At 35.8% G+C, this 25068-nt stretch overlaps 1 protein-coding gene across 6 annotated transcripts in view; it reads left to right on the top strand.

The window, feature by feature from the left end:
• LOC125665783 (secretin receptor-like) overlaps nt 1-25068 on the top strand; it is a 97460-nt gene that overhangs the window by 34951 nt on the left and 37441 nt on the right. The window contains exon 1 of one of the 6 annotated variants that reach the window (XM_048898655.2): nt 14094-14187. The exons of the other annotated variants lie outside the window; for them this stretch is intronic. Coding sequence (XP_048754612.1) covers nt 14143-14187 — 45 coding nt within the window. The 5' untranslated portion in view covers nt 14094-14142. Of the gene's footprint in view, nt 1-14093; nt 14188-25068 lie in introns of those variants that run through there. 6 annotated transcript variants of the gene reach the window in all.

Below are 25068 nucleotides of genomic sequence, written 5' to 3'. Positions count from 1 at the left end.
GCAGGCGCGGACAATCACAATAATGACATATAATACTACTTTGATTAATCGACTGATTGTTTTTTGTCCCGTTGAGAATTTTTCACTCACTGTGACACGTCACCAGCTGCAGGCGAAGTACGTAAATCTAGACCTATGCCTAACGCTCAGGGACATAGCAGTGCAGGTTCTTTAACGTGCCAACGCCTGCCGCGACACGATTTTTGATAAAACTATATTTCATTTTTGATGGTAAACACTGAAAATATAACTCATTTCATATTGACAGCCAAAATTTTGACCTTCTGAATGCATGAATTAAAGCAATATTTTAGCCTTATATCTGTGTTATGTAAACAAAGACTCGAGTCTTTTTATGTATACAAACAAACAAGTGAAATATTGATTTTGTAATATAAAGCATCTTTATTTTGCATAGTCACAAATTTTAACTTTTAGATGACACATTTAACCCATAACTGCTACGAAATGTGAAAGATATGATAAACTTAGATCGATATCCATTTCTTTTGATAATTTCATAAACAATAACATACCGCAATCTTTGTTTACAAAACAAATAATAAACTCTCTATAATGAGCTTCTTTGATAATGTATAACCTTAATTTTTATGTGAACTCTTTTAAACACATTAGACAGTAGACTTTGATCATTAAAAGTGAAAAAGAAAATTTTGGGGGAAATCGTGAATCAGTCCCTTTAATTAAGGCCATATCCGAAAGACCTGTGATTCTAGTATGATTTTTCCCGAGCGTTTGGCGAATATGACGTTTTTATAAAGATGATATAATAGTTGTTATGAAAAAAAAAATACTTCTTAGGTTTGACGCGGCCATGAGCTATCGCGACTGATAGATAATACTACATTAGGGGAAAGACGCTTTTAAAAATGCATGTTTGAATGGTTGCACACATGAGATGAATGAACTATATCTTTAATTCAAATGCATTTAAGAACAATGTGTGGATACTAACACAAGGAGAGTTTTTATTATCAGGACAAATCCCTCCTGCTGTTACAATGCTGCGCACCATTAGCTATTTCTCCTGTGTTTCCCCCGGACTATTCGGTTGTTTTTCTTTCTTTCTCCTCAGTTCCGGGAAGGGGTGGTATTAAATATATGCATGCGATACTCTAATAAATGTATTCAAAATCAATTTGAAAGCTAAATACACGTCAGCTTAATGTTTTGTCACTTGTCATTTTGACATCCTGGTCGATGTTGAAATAGCGATTGCCTCTCCGACTTTCTTCCTTGAATGCTATCTATGCTACGCAATTCTCTTTCAGACACTTTATTACATAACTGTTAAATCGTGATATTCTCCGAAATCTCCCGTAACTAACCCAATGGTTATAAATTTTCATGGAGGGTTATTAAAATGTTTTTGAGCTTTTTCCCACAAGGATATCTTTGTTTAATTAATCTGTCTCCACCAAAAACAAAGCATAGACGCGTAAAATGATTGAAACGGACTTTTCATTCAGGAGGCACATGCATTATTGTGATGGGTTACTCAGAACATTGATAACATTAAGTTCCTTGAAATTCAAATTGACAGCTAAATGTTATATATAAAAACAAGTGAGATGGAATCAGATTTCTATGAGGAGTAAACATCCCCTGTTGACCGGTCACACCCGCCTTCAGCCCTTTATCTTGATCAGGTAAACGGAGCAATCTGTAGTCAAAATCAGCGTGTAAATAACGTTCTAACAATTGGTTTGAAACGCGTCAGACAGCTATCATTCGACCTAACCACATTATTGAGAGACATAAATACCACATGCAGGTGATAATCGAATATTGCTACTACACAAACATGGGACGTTGACGATGGAGAGGCTGAAGTCATCCCGTTTGTCATAAAATTGAGTTGTTAGTTTGTCGTTGACATCTCTGTTCAATAAAACATCCAATTATCGATTCGATATGGAAGACTTTGTAAAGTCTTTTATTTCGATTTCATTGGGATATACGAATTAGAATGAATATTAGTAACAGATAAAAACGCCATCAATATTTCTAAATGTTGAAATTAAGACCACAGCAAGATATTTTTTTTCTTCTCGTGTAGAAGATATTGAATGATTAATTTTGCCTCACAAGAAACCGAAAATAGGTCAGCTAGTAATGGAACATAATTCGTACCCATGGGTATCCCAACAGAATATTGGAAAAACTACGAATATGTATATATTGTCAATGAGGAACTCCAATATCTTTTACATATCAACGAAGAGTACTTTGCACAGAATCAAAGTGGCGTTTAACAAAGAAATTTATTGGATGACTGAGCACAAGATATAAAGATTTCATAGAAGAAACAGCTTGTCTGTGATGTCAAATAGTCAAGTCTTTAAATTGTCGTGAGGAATGAGTGTGTAAAGTGTTGAAAAGTCGTGTGTTTTGATGCTGTTGATTTGGGAAAAGTTATGTGATTTCAGATTTGTTAAAAGTTCTTTGAAATTTTTGTGAAGCCACTTTTGATATACACCACTTCTTCGATATGTTTTGGCACGTCTGAATCCTTCACAGCAGTTGATATTTTCATTTGGAGCGAAGATAGAGCTTTGTATGTAATATACACTGTAGCACTGCTTTTAGATGTGCTTGAAATTCCACGTAAAACATTTCGATTGTATGTTAATAACAAACCCATGAGGTATCATTGAATTAGTGTATTCATACGCAGTATTAGCATTTTTCACTACCTCGAAAGTTTGCGAGGAATTAGCAATCAGCATCTATGTCCACTATTAATAAAAGTAAATATAAGTAATGTAAAACTTATACGGTACCAATTTTGGTGACTTCATCTTACTTTTCTCTTGTGAATCATTTCTATGTGTAGTAAACTTTTTATAACTTATTTTGGTTTGATATGTAATAAGTGGCTGATTTACACAGTTTAAACAAGACCATAAAGTAAATGCTTGCTTGAATCCTTTCTGACAAGATTAATTGACATTTCAGCAGTACTTAGTTTTGAGTTGTTTAATTGTTTTCCCTTTTTCTTTATGTTACATCGATTTTAAGTTAGTCTTTCCTTTTCTTACGGAGTAATTTCGTACATGCAAAACAAACTTATCTTTTGATTAATGTGGAAAATTCCCAAAATACAAGATGACATATACAAGATACGAACGATTTTAGACTCGATTTTCATCAAACGATAACATTTAGAAAATAATATGTTTCCTCAAGGTAATGAAAGATTTTGATCATTTTTCAAGACACTTAACTGTATATTCTAAAACCTCATGCGAAGGAACACGTACAGCATTTTAAGATTAATTTGACAAGAGGGGGTATTTTGCAAAATAGCATAAACACGTGTCATATTACAATATATGTAACAATGCGCAAACGAAGTGCGCATAAACCAGTCCACAATATCAGACAACCAGAAACTTTATTATTGTAGATATATAATTTCTCCTATAAACACATAGTTCATTCAGATTTTCATTTTGTTTACTGTGTTATTTTGTGAATATGTACCTTGTGTTTAAATATTTCCATCACCCCTTCGCAATTCATCGCGAGATTGGATATAGTAACGGGCTCGTTCGTGAGTGGGCGAGTATGGGTGTGTCACACGGGGATTATAGACACTTAACAGATCACAATTTGTGCTCGATTAATTTGATACTTCTCACCTACCTTTACTATCTTATTGTGAAGATGCGGGTTATAATAGGTCCTCAGTACCTCTTGCTTGTCGTAAAAGGCGACTAAATGGGGCGGTCCTTCGGATGAGACCGCAAAAACCGAGGCCCCGTGTCACAGCAGGTGTGGCACGATAAAAATCCCTCCCTGCTCAAAGGCCATAAGCGCCGAATATAGGCCTAAATTTTGCAGCCCTTCACCGGCAGTGTTGACGTCTCCATATAAGTGAAATATTCTCGAGAGAACCGTTAAACAATATTCAATCAATCAACTTATTTATTTTGGGGTCAAAAGGTTAAGGTCACTACGGGACATCATTAAAAATTATATAGACACTCATTGCGAGGGGATATGTCCCGCCTTGCGGAGCTCTCGTCTTGGTTCGTTATATGACCGACCCTGGAAAATAACGTGTTATAATCTTCTTGTTATCCCTATGACTGGTAAATCAAAATTAAAGCGTTTTGTATGTAAAGTAATTTAATGAAAACAAGAATGAGCATTAAAAAGTTGGAATGGACGTACTCCAAATGCTGGAGAACGGATTAGCATAAATGTCCCAAAGCTGGATAAAGTGGTCTATTTCTGAGAGATTGCCCTGTTATCTCACAGAATGCTACAAACATGGAAGGTATAATAAGAATAGACAACTTATGAATAATTGCATATATGAGTAGATATGTCTTGTTATCTGAATCTTTTATCTCAAATGCCGGTAAACGGTATAATTTTTTTGCATTTATCATTACTATGCGTACTTTTACTATGTTCTAACCAGTTATCAATTTACGCGTATTTTTACTATTTCCTAACCATTTATCAATAATATGCGCACTTTTACTATTTTCTAACCAGTTATCAATTTACGCATAGTTTTACTATTTTTCATAACCATTTCATAATATCGGCCTGTATCTGGAATTCATTTGAATTGCGTAAGAATGCATGTACAGTGTACTTTAATGGTAAGATCTACATGTACATCTATGAACACTATTATCACCGGCATATGGTGATTGTCTTTCAAATCATTTGACACGCGAAAGCACGTTTTGTGTATGATCAATTTTTAGATCGAGACAAGCTACTGACAAATACGTTGATGTTACAGGGATTTCAACAGTTTCGTTTGAGGTCAGCATTTCGCAAATTCTATGGTCGTTTTATTAACCTGTCCAATGATGTCTGACGTGTTTCATACGAATTGTTTGTATGTTTTTTTACACACTGATTTTGACTATGGATTGTTCCGTTTACCTGATCAAGATAAAGGGTTCATGACAGGTGTGGCCGGTCAATAGGGGATGTTTATTCCCTACTCTCAATTTTGTATTCTTTATTGGATTTAAGAGATTGATGACTTGATTATTCCTAGTTTCGTAAGGGGCGAGATCAAAAGCTTAATATCTGACAAAGATAAAAAAGATTTTAAAAAATGAAACAAACTACATTCACAAAGTTTTTACCAAGCTTAATTAAAACTTTTAATATAATGAGTGTTAAAACTAATCGATTAACAAGTAAAAACATACAAGCATTATAAACACCCTGAATACCTTTTCTACTGTTTATACATTCATGTTCATTGAAATGTAATATCATTAGGTGGATTTTTAACTTACACCTGTCTTTTTTTCCTTTTCACACTAAGATGTAATCGACGTCGGATGACATAAAATTACGTGAGATCCCCCCTAACTATTTGAATTTAGATTTTTATCCGACATCGATCTTTTGATCTTGCCCCTAAGTAGATGTAAGTCGACAGTTATTCTTGAAAAATGCTGAGAATGCTAGAAATACAGTTCCACGCAAACTTTGCAAAAAATCAAGTCAAGTCAAAGATTACAAGGAAAAAAAAACACCCCAATATTTCTCTCTATGATATCAAAAGTATGAAAATACTGTATTAAATTCACAGGTATTGGAAGTTCTTTTAATATGCATGTATGAGAAACCCCAATCCAAACAAAAGATTCAAACGATTCTTTTAAATTAACCACAAAGACACAAACCTAAATTTTTATAAAACCACTGTGAAAACCCTATGGGTTATTTAACTTACCCCCCCCCCCCCCCCAATAACTTCCGCAGTGCTTGATTATTATGGAATAAAAATAATCATGCATAGTCTTTTTGTTTAGTTATCGTAACATTAACTGCTTCGAAATGTGCAATTTAAAAGATACATGGTTATAAGAACCATTCTAAAACTTCTACTTGCATAACTCTATCTACCTGCTGAAATCTATCCGAGTACACATAGTGGAATTCGTTTCAAAATAGTCGACAAAGATTTTTTTTCAATGCAGATTTGTAGGTTTGAAATGGAAGCATTCAATATTGGCATACCATTCTCTTTCACGTAGTAAATGTAAATCATACATAATGAGAAGCACTCAAGGTTTGCCCCATAAACTCCAGAATTAGGCTTGATTGTTTCTAATAACATTACATATCCTTCCTTACATTAAGACCCTCATCCCTGCTGAGTAGATTGTTTCTAATAACATCTCGTATATTTCGCTGCATTAACCCTCTCATCCATTCTGAGTAGATTCTGGACATGAGAAGCTTCCGGTGTCGGTTACAGCAATATCTTGTCAATTTTCCCGATACTCCTCGAGGAATTGAGATATGATACGGTGATCATTAGTGATAGCCGAATTCCGGGGAAAATGAACTACTTCCGGTTATTGACGCGGTGTTAAAGAACCACGTATGGGATACGCAAAGTGGGGAATTCCCTTGCAAACATGGTGTATTTCAAGAAAGCATCTATACAAGTACCGTTGAAATAAGACATGTGCTATTTTCCTTTCAGTGAATTTGACATTGAAACAATGTTGATGTAAGGTGTCCTTGAACTTTTAAATACAAAGTACGCAACAAAAATTGAAATGCCCATTTGCAGTTGATTCCATGGGGATTCGGGTTAGAATAGGTCATCAGTACCCCTTGCTTGTCGTAAGAGACGACTAAATGGGGCGGTCCTTAAATATCGAGGTCCCGTGTCACAGCAGATGTTGCACGATAAGAGAAAGACCGTTAGTGCCGAGTATAAGCCTAAATTTTGCAGCCCTTCACCGGCAATGGTGATGTCTCCATACAGTTGTATGAGAGAAATATTCTCGAACGGAGCGATTAAACAATATGCAACCAACCAACGCATTTGCAGTTCTATTTTGAAATTCGATCACCAGATCTGTAGGCTATGGAACTTTCTGTAGTAGTATTAAATTTGATTCAGTATGTAACATAAACACAGGGAACAGGGACACGAATTGTTAATCTGTGTTCAATAAAATATCTAAATATGAAGCAAAGGTGAAAGACTCTATGTTGTCTTTTATTTCGAGTTCACTGAGACATATCGAATCGAAATGTGAATTAAAATGATTATTGCTTATAGATAAAAAGTCATCGATATATCTAAATGTCAAGTTGAAGGCCACAGCAGGAGATTATTTTCCCATGGGAATTTCAACAGACCCGATCACTAAAGACTACGAAAGTATTGTCAAGGAGAAATTTCTCTTCTTAAGATTAACTTCATTTACTTGTACATAGAATTAGAGTGGTGTTTGACAAAGTGATTTTTTGAATGACTGGCTACAAAGTACAAAAGTATGAACGTTTCCGTTTTCTATTATAGAAGCAGCTGTCTATGATATCAGAAAGTCTAGTCCATAATTTTTTGCGAGGAATGGTCGTTTAAAGTGTTAAAAAGCCAAACGTTTTGATGTTGTTGATTTGAAAAAAAGTTTTCTGATTTAAAGTTTACTGAAAGTTCTGAATTTTTTTTAGAAACCACATTTGATTTACACCACTTCTGGCATATATCATGACACAATGTTTGAAGTTTGTCTTTCACAGCAGTTAATATTTAGTGAGGAGCAGACATAAGGTTTGGTTGTACATTTACTGGATCCAGCAATGTATGTACGTTTGTAAGGGTTTTTGTGAAGTTTAGGAATCCCGTATTAGTACGGTAACTCATATTCATTTGTCCTATTGACTGGGATATTAAATTTGTTTAAAACAGAATCACGATATTGAAGAATTTCATATTTTGAGAGAGAAGTTTTAGTATAAGTCGGATTACCATAGCGTTTAAGATGCAGTTGTAATCGTGAGCCTTACAAAGACAATATTGTTACAAGCTTTGTAAGCTGGAACCACAGCACACTTCTCATCTAACCTATCATTTGGCGTGATTCTATTGCTTTTTCTAACCCTGTAAACATCAGTAGGGTTCAGGAAGTGAGCCTCGTACATGTACATGAATGCACATTCCAGCGACCTTGACATTGTACACAATTTGTTTGAAGTGATGAACTGACGAAAATAAATGAACACAGTACTGAACGGACAAGACCAAGTTAGTCAAATATCTTCCCCCAATTTTTCTGTAGAAAAAATATAAATTGATCCGACAGGAGTAGAGATAGAACTAAGGGCAGGAGGCAGTTAGTAGGTATCTAAGGTTACATGAAGTTTTCCGCCATTATTCAAGAAAAATAAAACGATTCTGATGTTCATTATATATTAAAACGATAACGGTGAAATGTCCATTTGGGCTGGTATAAATATTTCAGTGATGTTAACTTAAATCTGTATACAACATCTTAAGGTGGATCGATCCTCATGTGATGTCATAGGTTTTTGCAAAATCTATATTCAATTAAACTTTGCGCATGATAGAAATATGTCTTTCAGAGGAATTTTATTCACTGGATAAAATAAAAATACTGGTAAACTAGTGATACTGAAAAAGTTTTTATTTTCCTTAGATAATCAATTATTTATAACAAAAAAAAAAAAAAAAAAAAAGTCGTCAAGGGCAATGGCTCCTATGCTGGAATTTCCTCTACTGCATGTCTATTATACAACGCTTTCTCTGATATCTACAATCAATTTTTAAATATCTGTGGATTAGCAGTTTTTTAACAGTGGACATTTAGGATTTGTCATTTTGACAAGTTTAAAGTATCTATTTTTATTATTCTGTTTAATGAAAATGTCTGATTTTTTTTATACTTCTGTCTTTGCATGTCTGACAGCTCTAAAAAGGTGGCAACATACACATTTTCTTTGGTTATTAATTAAATTAAACTATATTGAGTGGAAATTAATACAATTTTTCCAATTTCAACCGTTAATATTGCTAAGTCACATGAGGATCGATCCGCCTTAAAACATGTAACTGTGTTTGAATTTAAACCATACATCTTGTCCAACATTCCAACATGAATGATATTCATTTTGCTAATGAGCTATTGCTGTGAATTTTAAGATAACCTTTTGTGACCAGTCTCGCGCATCGTCCTCGTTAAAAACGCCAGACCCATTATTTTATGAATGCTTCAGTATTGTTGTGTTTCAATACACGGCAAACTTTTATTGCCTGAACCTCATGCATTTATCTTTAATTTACTGATACGATATTGTAAAAGCAAAAAAAAAATATATGACAAAACTAATTTTAAAACAAGTGTTACTAGGAAAACTTTGCTGCAATAATTGGCAAAATGAGCCTGAAGATCTTAATCAAGGAAAAATGTTCTCCGTTTCATGAATTTTACACGAGAATGATACTCCTGTTGTGCTGAATTTCATTTCAGTTTCACGCAGTTTTTATAATGTGCCAGAGATACATCTTATCTGCAGAAATTGCATATACTAAAAATCTGAGATAACGGCTACATTTTTTAAACAGCGCGTAGATAGCCCAACGCAAGGCCGTCTATTTATATTTGCAAATTTCATGGAGAGATAATGATCATTTGCATTTAACTTGAAGCATGTGAAACAGACATGAGAGAGAGAGAGAGAGAGAGAGAGAAAGAGAGAAATAGAGAGAGAGAATTCTCCAAATATTTTATTTACACATTTTCAGTGAATACCTAGTAATATACGTCTAGAAGACAAGATCCCATGTCAAAATATGTATATAAACAAGTTACGATTTGAAAGTGACACCTGATGAATTATGGGAAAGCACCAACTTGTCAAAATCTCCTGGTCTTCGAACCCTGAAATATCAAACTCGTATCGTTCCTTATCGCTGCATGTTGTCTGTTCTTGGGAGAACTTCTGTTAGTCTGATGTGAGAGCAATGCCGACAAAATATTTTATCTCAGACATTAATATCATGGAAAGGTTGTTTGATTAGGTTTTCTTGTTCCGATGACCTAGTTATGGCCACAACATGTCCGTTTGTGGTATATATTGAAACGAAATATAAAAGAATCACTTAAGTTTGTTCTAAATTGAAGGTTTTAAACAATGGATGCATCGCGACTTTTTCGAAGAGCAAGTTAATTAATTGTGCCATAGACCATCCTCCATTTCTGAAGGAACTGCATGAGTTGCACAAAAACGCCGTGTTTTCAGATGATGATTTTTGAGGTGTTGTTTTATCTTAGCTTGTGTAGTTTAGATATGTAAGAGACATTCCCTCTGGTATCGTAAGTGTAACCCAATATAATCGATCGATTAGAAATAAATTTTCCGTGCACATAAGCATTTATTCACTATTCTATATTGCCGACCTACTCTACGACTGACCTTGCAAAACTTAATTGTTGGCAACGTCAACTTCAAATTCGTTTTTGATTTTGACGACTTTAATCTTGCTGTAATTGAGTCTTAACTTGTTTATTTTTTCGTATATATTAGATACATGTATTTAATTTCGTATTTCACCCCAAATACAAATATCAGCGAAACATTTGTGATGCATGTAGAACGTGGGTATTTTAAAGGGGCTTTAGCTGTGAAAGTGATGACAACCATTTTTTCCTCAGTGGCATAGGAATGTACATGTATATTAATAATAATAATTAATAATTAATAAAATATTTGTACAAAAACACAGAAACCTAATAAACCTCTGTTAGATAACCGCTTTTAGTATAAAACAATACATAAGGAAGAATTACTGGCTTGCAAGTCAATGATTATTTAATCACCAAAATTATATGTTCATGTGCCTCCTAAAAAGTGAAATGATTAAATACTGGTGTTACTACTGAAACATAATATAAAACAATTTTCATTGAATTCAATTCTTGGTAACAAAATTACAGTTAATACCTATTAAAACAAAGTGATAGTGAAACGACACCTTTCATGAACTTTGAATTCATATCCTTTTTAAAAATCTTCTCAGGAAATTTTAGATTGTCCACATACTGTTCATACATTGAGTCTAATGTATTTTATGAATCCGGTATCGACCAATTACAACATATTCAGCTTTTAGAAGTGTGTGATGTTTCAAACCGTAAATGCTGTAGGATTTTGTGCCATTAATTAGTGATGTATTACATGAATAGCAAACATCTTGGTAGTGAATAACAAAACTACCCAAGGGCAGATCACTCCAAACACGAAGAAGTGCATCCCTATTTAATTATGTTTCAGGGTCCCCTGTAGTTTGAACAGAGTGTGTAATAATACCTGTCTATTGTGACTTCCGCTTTGAAGGAGTATATTTTTACGTAGTTGAGATTCTTCGTTCCAAAGCGATCAGTGAATGCTGTACATCGTGCGTAAAGTATTTCCAATGGAAATAAATTCTCCATTATATGTATATATGTACGCTGTCGGAGACGTGTGCTCCCTAAGAATACTGCAATGGCGCCACGCATCTACTGGCATCAGTAATTGCTATATAAGCGGCTACCGAGATTATACTGAACACCCGGTCTCATCAGATCCTAAAGAAATCAACATCCGCTATAAAATGGCTGAACAGACTATATTTATTAGTCTTGTTCTGAGATTGAGTCGGGCGGTTAGATGGTTAACTGTCTCTAATTTGACAGGCATGCGTTTGTGCCTTGTGATGAAATGCTCAGTTATATAATGGCTTCAATGTTTCAGATAACAAATGCAGGGAAATTGGTACATATAGCATTAAATTATTACGGTAGATTGTCCATAAATATACAAGGACGTCATAAACACGAACCAGAGAAATAGAAAGAAACCATTTAGTAGAAAATGGCGTGTTCAGTGTTCACTTAGTGCAAAATGACCATTCATTGCAATACAACTATCAATCTACAATGTTTTCGTTTCTAGTTCATATTGATTCGCTTTATCATAATAACTCTATGAGAGAGAGCGGAAGTGAGAGATAAACCCCTGGCAATTTTTCGTAAAGTAGTTCTTGATGTGTAAATAGGAGGGGGTCCCGACTCCCAGTTTCCGCTCCTGTAAATAGGAGGCGGGGTCCTGACTCCCAGTTTCCGCTCTTGTAAATAGAAGGCGGGGTCCTGACTCCCAGTTTCCGCTCCTGTAAATAGGAGACGGGGTCCTGTAAATAGGAGACGAGGTCCTGACTCCCAATTTCCGCTCCTGTAAATAGAAGGTGGGGACCTGACTCCCAGTTCCACTGTAAATAGGAGGGGTCCTGACTCCCAGTTCCCCCTGTAAATAGGAGACGGTGCCTGACTCTCAGTTTCCCCTCCTGTTCCGTTGACGCAGTGCATCGACCAGGATTGGTTAACATTCGAAAATATCGCATGCATAGAATATGTGTTTGAAATCAAGTTGCAACATGTACCACTTATGTGTAACTTAACTGCACGTGTTTGTGTGAGGCCTATGAACCACACGTGTTTGTGAGGCCTATAAACTGCACGTGTTTGTGTGAGGCCTATGAACCACACGTGTTTGTGAGGCCTATAAACTGCATGTGTGACATACGTTTATGTAATGTCTTTGAACAGTGATCATAAATCCTGTACATTATACAAAATTAAGAATAGGGCAAACACCAACATCTGGGCATACGAGTTGGGGATCAGGTATACAGGAGGAGTAAGCATCCCCTGTTGACCGGTCACACCCGCCGTGAGCTCTGTATCTTGATAAGGTAAACGGAGTAATTCACAATCAAACAGCATGTAAAGAATAACCTTACAATTGATATGAAACACGTTAGACATCATTCGATCTAATGACACGTTGTATATGTAAATTAGATCATAATAAGGACCTTAAGATTTGCTAAATTTAATGTTGATTTTAAACGAGAGTGTTGGAACCTTTGTAACATCAACTTGTTAGTCAGTGGTCTACCTCGATTCAAAAACTGGTCATGCGCTGAATTAGTAATGTACCGATTATCGCCGACTTTCGATTATCGGTCGCTATAATTGAAACAATGTGAATAATCGATTAGTCATTTTGAAAATCGAAATTCGCCGACGTCGATATTTTTTATGGTTAGAATATCCTTGCCGCGACTTAACTGAAAACCAAAATGGCTGACGAAGAATCTGAGTCTAGATGGATAGAATGTTCTATCATTAAAATGATGTCCTACGGACCCGTGCCCTGGTGAGGGCCCGTCCCAAGAAACAGTTAAATCATTCTAAGTAAACTGAGTCATTTGTTAACAACAACAAAAGTCGAAAGATCTATACCTATCCCGAGAAAACAAAATTGAAAGTATGGGATTATTTTCAATTTTACAAGATAAACAAGAGGTACTGTGAGCAATGCTTACTAAGAATACCCCCCCCCCCCCCCCGCCGCTTACCTCAATCTCCCAAATGGTGTTGGTAATAGGTAAAACTTCAGTATTATGATCCAAAAGTTATCTAGGAACACAGCATCTCCATGCGATGAAAAAAGCCGTTAAAGAATTTAAATGGAAACCATATTGCTACTTCGATGTCCAGTGCGCTTGACCTTTGACCTTTTGACCCCAAAATCGATAGGGAACATCTTCATCCCATGGGTAGTCCATATATATGATATGGTGACGGTAGGTGGAAAGGATAATGCTTTAGAGCCCGGAAACCATTGCGTCTACAGACGGACGGACGGACGGACAACCCGATTCCAGTATACCCCCCCCCCCCCACAACTTGTTGCGGGGGGTATAAAAATGGGCCAGCATCCAAGCAGATACTGGATTTATCCTAATTAATATAATTTATGGTAAAACTTATGCAATGAATGGATTTCAATTATTTTTCGACTAATCAATGGAAAAGATTATCGGTTAATTATTTTTCCCAATTGCCTATCACTACGCTGAATATGCACGTGCGTAATCGAATCAGTTAAAAGACATAAACACTATATTCAGGTGATAATGGAATGTTGCTACCTAAGCATGGGAATTTGACGAAGAAGTTAAAGTCATCTCGTTTGTCAAAAAATTGAGTTGTTAGTCTGCCGTTAAAATCTTTGTTTAATGAGATATGAAGCAGATGTGGAAAAACTCTTCTGTCTTTGATTTTGAGTTTATTTGGGATATGAGTATGGTCTTCGATCTATCTGAATGTCGAGTTGAAGGTCACAGTAAGAGATCCAATAACGATAATTCTAATTACAAATGTTATTTGCAATTGAATTGATTCAGTTCTCTTTTCTTTTGTCATAAAACAGAAAGTAATCTTCATCGCACCAAATGACCGTTACGTAGCGGCTTACATTGAAGAAATGAGATTCGAATGGCGATACTTGATTACATACGGCAACGTAACGGTAATGATTACTAGAACACAAGGTTAAGAATTATTACAGAAACCCACGCGTTATCGTGAAAGGAAATACGTAAAATATACTACTTAGACGAGTAATTCGATATTTTATGAGGAAAAAAACGATAATTTGCGGTTAAGGACATTGCATAACAAGCCTCATCAAATCTCTAGATTACTACTTTATTGCTTCCCCTGTAAAGGTGTGCATTGATTATGTAAAGAATGGGTCTTACAGGCACATGATAATGTCCTTGACATTGATCAATACGTTACCATGATGTGCATTTTGAAGAAAACTATCTTAAAGAAGAAAATATGTATATCAAAGACCAGGTTAAAGTACGATGCTCCAACACAGAAAAAGAAAACGAATTAACGGTTATCTTAACAAGAATTTGTCAGCTACGTTGTATATTACAATGCTTTTACGATGACCGTGATTATTCTGGGTTACTGAAGCCTGATCAATACGTCACAATAACAAACACGTCACTAATTCCATAAATAGTATGGGAATGAATCAATCGAGACATTCGAGGAGTTTTGATTGGGAATGAATCAGTCTGTCTTCAATCTTAAAATAAACAGAGTAGAACTGCGGCTAAATACTTCTTATTACCAGCCCGTCAGAGTTATCCCGCTTTGATGACTCTTTCGCGCAAATGAACAAATCTCGTGAGCAAGTGCGAGATTACCGGGACATTGAAACATAACGTTGAAAGCCCCCCTCCCTTAAATATTAATCTAAATAAACATGGTGCCATGGCAAAATAGCCATTAGTTGAATTCTAACACTGATAAATAAATCTAAAATTATTCAGATGTGTTTTTGAACACCTATTTTTGAAATTCCAAAAATTTATGTTTACTATCCATCGACTTTTGTAATTTTTGAAATAGCTTTGATGATGTTCGGAAACACAGCTTTTGTGTTAATTAGTATTATAAACGTCTCAAAATAAAACAAAATGCAGTTTGACAGATGGATTATTTATTTTCAAAACATTGGAAAGGAGGAAGATGTTACATGTATATACTAACAACTGAAGTCCAAGCCATATGAACCTGTGCTAATTGAATCTTCATAGTATGACAGAATAAATTTGAAAAGCATTTTAGTCCGGCTGTGAATCCCATTATTTGTAAGAATATATGTTGAATGTGCATATGTTTTTTTCCTTCACAGTTCTTCTTGTGTTTAATGCTTTATATCGGTCAAATGTAGCAAATTCAGTACCTCAACCTGTGCTCCCGCACATAATTTAACACGTTTGTTTTTTCTCTTGTTAATTAATTTCTTTTCACTTTAGAATTTTGATCTATGTTGTGGTTTACAGTTGATTATCATTCGTATTCAATGCCATTTTACGTGTACCTAATGTTTACGTTGTCCCGGTAGCACAATTTTACGCGAATTCAATTTGAAGAGTTCCACTAATGGAAGTCACAGGTATTGTTGACCGTATTACAATGTAGATGGCGCATCAGCTATTGTGACGTCGGTGAAGTGTATCACTGCTTTAGCTCGATCACGGTAATGCTGATCTCAGACATATGTCGGTGATTGTCACACATATGTAAGTATCCCGTGGGTATCCGGGTTATGATAGGTCCTCGGCACCTCTTGCTTTTATGTCGCAAGAGGAGCGGTCCTTCTGACGAGACCGTGAAGGTCGAGGCCCCGTGTCAGCAGGTGTGGCACGATAAAGATCCCTCTCAGCAGCTCAAAGGCCGTAAGCGCCGAGCATAGGCCTAAATTTTGCAGCCCTTCACCGACAATGTGGTGACGTCTCCTTAGGAGTGAAAAATTCTCGACCGTGGCATTAAACAATAAAGAACCAACCGACCACGTGTATAGATGGTTGTCAGACATATGTAAATGGTTGGTTAGACATACAGGGTTTGACATTAACTTTTTTTTAGCATTAGACCAATCGGGCTACTTCAAATGATTTATGCTAGACCTGACCTTACATCCACTAGCCCTGACCAACTTTCCAGAAAAAATCTGATAGAATCTCCATATTTAAATACTTTATTTAAATGACAAACGTTAAATTTGAACTAAAATGGATTTAATTGTCTGGAAAAAAAAATCTTTAGTCTCGTCATTCAATTTGACGCTTTTATTTTCAAACACATTTTCAGTTTCTTTAAATTCTTACCGACACGGAAATTCTTTAATCCTTTTAGAATAAATTGACCTCAATCTTTTTTTTTTTAAATTTCTATTGCATAAGCCCTGCTTTGTTTCTTCCCAATCGTTTCCTTTTTTCTCTTTCTTGGGACATCTTTTGCTTTCCTTGAGGACGAGAAGTCGTATTTGAATAATGACATTCCCGCACATATGTAAACACCGAAAAATTGCTGTTTGCGATGTAAATTTAAAGAATCTTCTTAGTGGTGGTTCTTTTGATCGGCCAGATTAATGAAGGTTCTTTAGATTAGCTAGCTTAGTGGTGATTTATTTGATTGGCCAACGTAGTGGTGATTCTTTTGATTGGCTAACTTAGTGGCTAATCTTTTGATTGGCCAGGTTTGTGATGTTTCTTTTGATTGGCCAGCTTAGTGGTGGTTATTTTGATTTGCTAGCTTAGTGGTGATTCTTTTGATTGGCCAGCTTAGACGTGGTTCTTTTGATTGGTCAGCTTAATGGTGGTACTTTTGATTTGCTAGCTTAGTGGTGATTCTTTTGATAGACCAGCTTAGAAGTGGTTCTTTTGATTGGTCAGCTTAATGGTGGTACTTTTGATTTGCTAGCTTAGTGGTGATCCTTTTGATTGGCCAGCTTAATGGTGGTACTTTTGATTGGCTAGCTTAGTGGTGGTTCTTTTGATTTGCCATTTTCTCATTAGACATTTCTGGTTGACTGCATTGATTATTCATTCTTCACCAGATGACGTTTAAAAATTAAATGCTGCAATAATGACGATGGAGAGTTTTATAACAAGTTATATTTGTTTAAATTTCGTTATGGAAGACAGTGAGTGCTCAATGAGGATAAAATCTGATCTCTGACTGCATATTACAAAATGTGTACTTGTGGTAGATCCGAGTGGAAAAAAAATGAAAATAATGAACAGTAATCCATCTCACAATTCCAATAAAGAATACAAAATTACGAGTAGGGCATCCTCTATTGACCGGTCACATCCGCCATGAATCTTATATCGTGATTAGGAAAACGGAGTACACCGTAGTCAAAATCAATTTGTAAAGAACGGCTTAACAATTGGTATGAAACACGCCAGATAGCATTCGATCTAATGACTGGTTGTATTTGTAAACTACATCGTTGTAACGATCATAAAATTTACAAAATACTGACTTTAAACGAGATTGTTGAAACCGCTGTAACATCAACTTGTTTATCAGTAGCCTACGCAAAACAAGCCCTTGCGGATCGAATCAGTTGACATATATAAACACCACACGCAGGTAATAATGGAATATTGCTATATAAATATGGGAAGTTGACGATGGAGAAGCTGATTGCATTCCGTTTGTCATAAAGGTGCGTTAACATCTATGTTCAATAAAATATCAAGATATGAAACAGATGTGGAAGACTGCACATGGTGTCTTTGATTTCGAGTTCACTGGAATATATCGAATCGACACGAGAGTGAGAATGAGTATCCATAGTAAAAAATACAATGCTCCATCACAACAAAACGAAAGACACAGACATGATTTCTAACAGACATTCCTACCTAGATTTCTAAACCAAGGCAACTGAAGGGAGCTGTGAATGTGAAATAGTTTGTCAGAGGAAATAAAAGTTGAAACTGATCAACAAAATGCTGGAAAAATAATGAAAGAACGACAACTTCCGCCTGAATAAATACTGTGGAATCAATAAGCCGTGATCAATCTGTATAAATATAGCATTTACAGCCGCATGCTTTGGGCGCAGAAGATGCAACTACTTCCGCTCATTATCGTTCGCTTGACCTCCTGAGTGCTTCTTAATTGCATGAATTACAGTCAACATGCATCAGAAGCTGCACTTTTAGTATTGTTTAAGCACTGAGTGCCTTATGTTTATGAACCAGTTCTCTTTGATGCGAGCAGTAATAAGAATTTTATTTCAGCCATTCATTCACATCGCATTACGATTTGACTGAGCTGGTATATCGCATATTATGTTCGGGTTTAATGTTATACCTGGTAAAACTGCCACTCATATGTACATGAAATACACCAGTACTGTAATAGCATTAATTAAATCTAGATTCAGTAGATTGTATTCGTGTTAATTACATTATGGGTATAACAGAAAACCTATAAATCGATTAAAACACTAGAACTATAACAAGCGAATAAACTTTTAATAAATGAACGAAAATCGCAGAAAGATAAAATAAAATATAACGAAGATTTTGTAACTATGTCCACACGTGATCATGTCAAATAAATGTACTGATTAAAATATTATACAATTGTGATTTTAAGGACTGTTTTATTTCCGAAGCATAGCCCTTTGAAATAAGAAGGAGTCTTGACACAATAATCATAATGGCAAATTTCAATGATCATGTTTTGACATTTCTTGTCTTGTATGTGAGAAGTTATACATAAAATATTATTTCAGAAAAACACCTGTATCACATACATATGCAGTCGTAATTTTACTGACATAAAACTACGTGTTTTATGAATGAAATCAAAACAGCAGATGGATGCCTAAAATACTTACTAGGTCAATAACCAAACATAGAGTCCAGTGACCAGTTTTACAAACACCAACTCTAAAATTGAGATTAAAAAAAACTCAGTTGCTTTTCTGCGGAACTTGTAATTTGTAAACCTAGTCTTTTGTGGAAAAAACGTCGCCTTTAAAAAAAAATAAAAAAAAATCCTTGTTGATACACGGTTTCAGATAAAAATCATTAAGAACAAGAAGAACTAAATGAACTCTGAGATCATGACAAACTTCCCAAAGGTCTGCAGTAGCTAAGCAACTACAACACGCGCGAGAAATCGTCAAAACAAAAATAAAGCAGGTTTTATCGGTATTTTACAATATAGTATTCTGCACAAGAAAATCTAAGAAGAGAATTTTAATTCACTTGCATGATAATAGAAATTACGTTTATGCTTATTAATTGTAAGAAAGGTTGACTCGAAATGTTTTCGCGGCTATTACTTTGAGGTGATAGAAGCGAGCCTGAGTAAGATTCCCTCTCTTTCAGTTTCTATTAGTACATGTATCAAATCGAAATAAGCTTGCTTTAGACATAATTTTGTTAATCTATGATGTTTGACTCTGAATTCTGTTGTACTCTTTAATTTTTCTAAAACATGACTATGAAAGGGAGCAAAGATTAATAGAATCATTAAGTAGCGGCTTGTGCAAGTCAAGTCGTTTGCATATAAAATACACTGCAATTCTAAACAATATAACCACCTGCGAAGTTTTTTATGAAGCGCATTAATTAATCATTTCATGAAAATCCCCACCTTGAGAACAAATATTTATTAACTGTCAACAAATTTATGTAACGCATTCCGGAAAGGTCAGTACGCAGTGGTCTCCTGAGATGCGACAAGACTAATTCAAGTTACCTTAATTACGATAAAGAACAGGTGAAGATGGTGCTAAATAAAGGGGAATGATAAATCTATTCTGTCAAATATAAATCAAATGGACGGAAGTACAGTTTATGGACACCCGACTCAGATGTCTGTCGTATTACGTCCATCGTAAATTTTCTTCTCCTCCCATTCTACTAGCCCTACGGTACTTTCATCCAACTTTGCGCTTAGCATCAATGGGGTAAGAAGAACAATAATTATTGACTTCGTGGTCCCTGACTTCCTGGGGGTTGAGGGGCGGGTCAAAGCCTCAAATAACAATGCATTCTTTAAAAATGTTCCTATTTATTCAGGGATGTACCAAAATGATAAATTGCATGACACTTATATCAGGGATTTAGTGCGTAAGTGGGAATCTATGATTTATATAGTAAAATATGGTATTTCAGTCCTAGGCACCGAACCGCTAAAATAGTACATAGCGGTCAGTACTGTGTAATAAGCAAGTTAGTGTTAATCTGCTCTGTTTTATATCACAATCACGTGGTCACTGTAAAAAAAAAAAAAACTCTGTTGAAATTCACAATGTGAAATAGAGGACCTTTGGTCAGGGGTTCAGGCCCCAGTTAAAAAGCATTAAATCATTAAACATTTCCTTCATTACACTTCAGACCACTATCATAAACATTAGTTATATACGATACACAGTACTTATAAGGATGTAGAGGCCTTGATAAATTCCTGGTCCAAGGGTTTAAAGATAAGCCCCCATGATGACGATACACATTAATGTATATGTTTTTGTACCATAAAGTGAAATGATGGTTGAGGTTGGTTGGATGTGTATTGTTTAACGCCCCCCCCCCCTCGCAAATATTTCACTTATATGGAGACGTCACCATTGCCAGTGAAGGACTGCGAAATTTAGGCTTATGCTCGGCGCTTACGGTTCTTGAGCAGGGAGGGATCTTTATCGTGCCACACCTGCTGTGACATGAGATCTCGGTTATTGCGGTCCCATCCGAAGGATCGTCCCATTTAGTCGACTTTTACGAACAGGAAGGGGTGCTGAGGACCTATTCTAATCTGGATCCAAAGTGAAATGAAGTATATCTTGAAATCTCGTGAATATCTAGCAAACATTTTAAATACAACAAACAAAGATTATAAGCGTTATATTGGAATAACAATGACTTGTGTTTAGTTTAAACAATATTTATTCGTAATAATTCGATAATAATGTTTACAAACAATGTCTTATACATGTAATAGATTGAGAAACAAGCCAAAAAGCTTATATTAATCTCGCTCTAAGACCTGTGTTTGATTGTTTAGCTATCCATGTCGCCTTCTGTCATTCCATCTCAATTTGATCAGTGGTATACTTTTAATTCTGAGGTTTAAGGTCAAAGCTAGGCCAATATAATTATCCTCAGCTCCACCAATACAACGCATAATGAAATATTTGCATGTTTCATGATTTTAAAAATATCCGTTTTGAAATACATTTTTATCTCAACCGAGAATATTTTAAGTTTATGTTACATGTAGAAACACACGTCTATGGTCCGCGTATTGCAGTCCTTTTGTAAAGTATAGCAGCAGCTTGTTATTAATCTAAATGAGAAAAGCTAGCTTTCACGTGTCTGTTACCTCAGATGCGATCCAACACTTCGTGTTCATTGAATTAAATGATGCAAAGTATTTTACATTCGTTGTCTGCAATCGATGGTAATAAACGTCAGTATGTTGGTTTCCGGCGATAACGTAAGTTCCCAAATGGAAGAACATTTTATATATATATTTTTTGTGGTTGATGCGATATGATTCTACTCATTTTTGTTTTATATAAATTGTAGCCATATACTGTCTAAAGAGTGCAGTTTTGAATAGTTCTCAAGGAACACCTTTTAAAAAAATCTGTAAATCGTTCACTGCATTTAGAAATGCTTACTGATCCGGAAACCGTCTGCAAATCCATCAGTATGTTATAATTAGGTAATTCACCTTTCTTTTGAGTCACTGCACAACAATAAACCAAATTTTCCTTCGTAACTACATATTTCAGAAATAGATTTCATTTTTGAAAATAAATGACATGAACTGTGACACGCGTTAGCGTTTCATGAAAAGCATGCTGGCGCACACCGTTTTCGTTCCGTGAAAAGCATGCTGGTGTACACCCGTTTTCGTTCCGTGAAAAGCATGCTGGCGCACACCGTTTTCGTTCCGTAAAAAGCATGCTGGCGCACACCCTTTTCGTTCCGTAAAAAGCATGCTGGCGCACACCCTTTTCGTTCCGTGAAAAGCATGCTGGCGCACACCCTTTTCGTTCCGTGAAAAGCATGCTGGCACACACCGTTTTCGTTCCGTAAAAAGCATGCTGGCGCACACCGTTTTCGTTCCGTGAAAAGCATGCTGGCGCACACCCTTTTCGTTCCGTAAAAAGCATGCTGGCGCACACCCTTTTCGTTCCGTGAAAAGCATGCTGGCGTACACCGTAATCGCATCGTTTCAAGTTTCTTTATTCACTCAAACCAACAATACGTGTTGCATGAGGTCAAGTACATGTGATACATTAATTCCAATGGGAAAAAGAGATACAGGGAAGAGAGACACAAACATAATCATGTTCACATCAGGAAAGAAAAGAAGGAAGCGAGAAAACCCCCCAAAATAGATTATATGTACATGTATGAGTTATGAAGGACAGACGAAATCGTATATTTTTGTTATAAACAAGCATAGGTTTCTCAATTTTTTAACACTTGTAGTTGACATTATTTCAGAAAATTTAACCACATTTGGATTTATACAATACCTTGAATGTAAAAAGTGTTTTCTTATGGCACACATTGATTTGCATTCTAAAATAAAATGAAACCGTCTGCAATTTGACCTGAATTACAAAGTGTACAAAATCTTTGATTCAAAGGAATATTTGCCCACCTGCCTGTCTCTACTGGGAGCCGATGATTCGAGATTCTGAATTTGATAAATAGTTTCCTTATTTCAATAGGTAAATTTTCAAGGTATTTTTCAAAAATTCTATAAATTTGGCCTTTTGATGAATTATTAATATCACTTTCCCATTTTTTAATGAATTGATCACTTAAACATTGTTTAACAATAGCAAGGGCAATATTTTTGTCTAAAGAATCTTGTCCGTCCCGTATATTTGGGACATCACATGAAGACAGGATTTTGTGAATACAATTTATCCAGGAATTGCTAATACCTTTTTTAACATGTTGCAAACGTAAAAGTTTAAACAATACACAGGCAATTTTGTTTTCTGTACAAGTCAGTAGATTAGTCCAAAAAGAAATCATTCTCGTAAAAAAAAATATTTATAATGTAAAACGCCCAGTTTTGCCATACATCATAAAGGAAGGTGTACTACTCTTTAAATGAAAAATATGTTTCAAATTTCGTGAAAAGCATTTTGACGTACACCCCGTTAGCGCTTCGTGAAAAGCATGCTGGCGCACACCATTAGCGTTTTATGAAAAGCATGCTGGCGCACACAGTTAGCGCTTCGTGAAAAGCATGTTGGCGCACACCGTTGCATTCCATGTCATCGAATGAAAGAGTTTTTCCGTTATCGTTCGCAAGGAAGCATTCCATTGAAATTTCATTCATGTACATGTAATCATTATATATTCTACCTTTGTGGAATTGAAATAGAATTATGAAATATATGGTGGTAAACACCAAGGTCATATAATAAAAAAAAGGCTCGCCTCTTTGTTTAATTCTTAATATAGTGATTACGTGGTCTACTACTCACATTTCCTCAAGTTTGAAGAATGTACGTCAAGTTAAAGGTCAAGTATATATTCGTTAACATTGAAACTGCTCTCTCCTCTGTAGCCCACATTTAATTTCGTCCTTATCGTCAACCAATGCTTTAATAATTATCGTTAACCTGTGACAATAGACATCTGCAATGTTATGCAATACCGGTATTGTATAATTTCTGGTGATAATGGGTCAATTAGAATAGAGATTTTCGATCTCCTCCGTGTCGTGAATGGTGAATATTAAACGTGTAATAGTTTTAATTCATTATATGAAACTCAGTTATACCCCTCATACTGACATAGCGATGGACAAATTGCTCTACATTTTAAAGAATCGATATCCCGTCATGAAAAACGTCTTGTGTTTTCCCATATACTTTAAATCAACACAGCATCATCCATCTTATCTGTCAGAGAATCACAGGCCTCATTTCTAATCGGATCTCTGCAATACCTCATACTCTTGAGGCGTTCGTCATACTCTAGGCATTCCGTGGGGATCCGGGTTAGAATAGATCCTCAATACCCCTTGTTTATCGTAAGAGGCGACTAAATGGATGAGATCGCAAAAACCGCGGCCCCGTGTCATAGTAGTTGTGGAATGATAATGATCCCTCCCTGCTCAAAGACCGTAAGCGCCGAGCATAGGCCTACATTTTGCAGCCCTTCACCGGCAATGGTGACGGCTCCATTTGTTGAAAGGCCTGATCACCAAAGACTACGAAGATATTGTCAATTAGGAGCTCCATCCTCTATCCACCCAACATAAGAAGGACAACAAAGATAATGACTTCTCCCGGCAACAGAAGTGAGAGTCACGGCACTATGACGTTATAGCGGAAAGCACAGTAGGCAGTGACACGATAAAGAACCCTCACTGCTTCGACTTTGCCCACTATATATTCATCAAAATGTGTGGCTCATCTCTTAAAGCTGGCGAAATCTTTAATACATGTACGACTGAAAAAAAAACTTTAATGAACGTAAAACAACAAATACAAACAAAGAAAGACATCATGTGATACAAAGATATCACGTGATGTCAATGTTTTGGTTGCTCTATTGCATGTAAAACTTATACGGTACCAATTTTGATGCACCAGATGCGCATTTCGACAAATAGTGTCTCTTCAGTGATGCTCAACCGAAATGTTTGAAATCCAAAATAACAATGAAGTTTTAGAGCTATTATAGGGAAAAACAGTGTGCCAAACAAGTGGAGTCAAATTCGTCTAAGGATAAGAGCTATGCGTAAGGGAGATAATCCTTAATTTTGAAATGAATTTCTAAATTTTATAACCGCAATTAAATATACATCCGTATTTTCAAGCTAGTAACTAAGTACTTAGCTACTGGGCTGTAGAGACCCTCGTGGACTAACAGTCCACCAGCAGAGGCCTCGACCCAGGGGCCATAATGTAAAACTTATATGGTACCAATTTTGATGCACCAGATGCGCATTTCTACAAATAATGTCTCTTCAGTGTTGCTCAACCGAAATGTTTGAAATCCGAAATAACAATGAAGTTTTAGAGCTATTA

The sequence above is a fragment of the Ostrea edulis genome, chromosome 10 (genome assembly GCF_947568905.1).
Source record: "Ostrea edulis chromosome 10, xbOstEdul1.1, whole genome shotgun sequence".
In the NCBI taxonomy this organism is placed as follows: domain Eukaryota; kingdom Metazoa; phylum Mollusca; class Bivalvia; order Ostreida; family Ostreidae; genus Ostrea; species Ostrea edulis.
The sequence above is the reverse complement of the archived record's forward strand: the minus strand, read 5'-3'. Positions and strand labels throughout refer to the sequence as shown.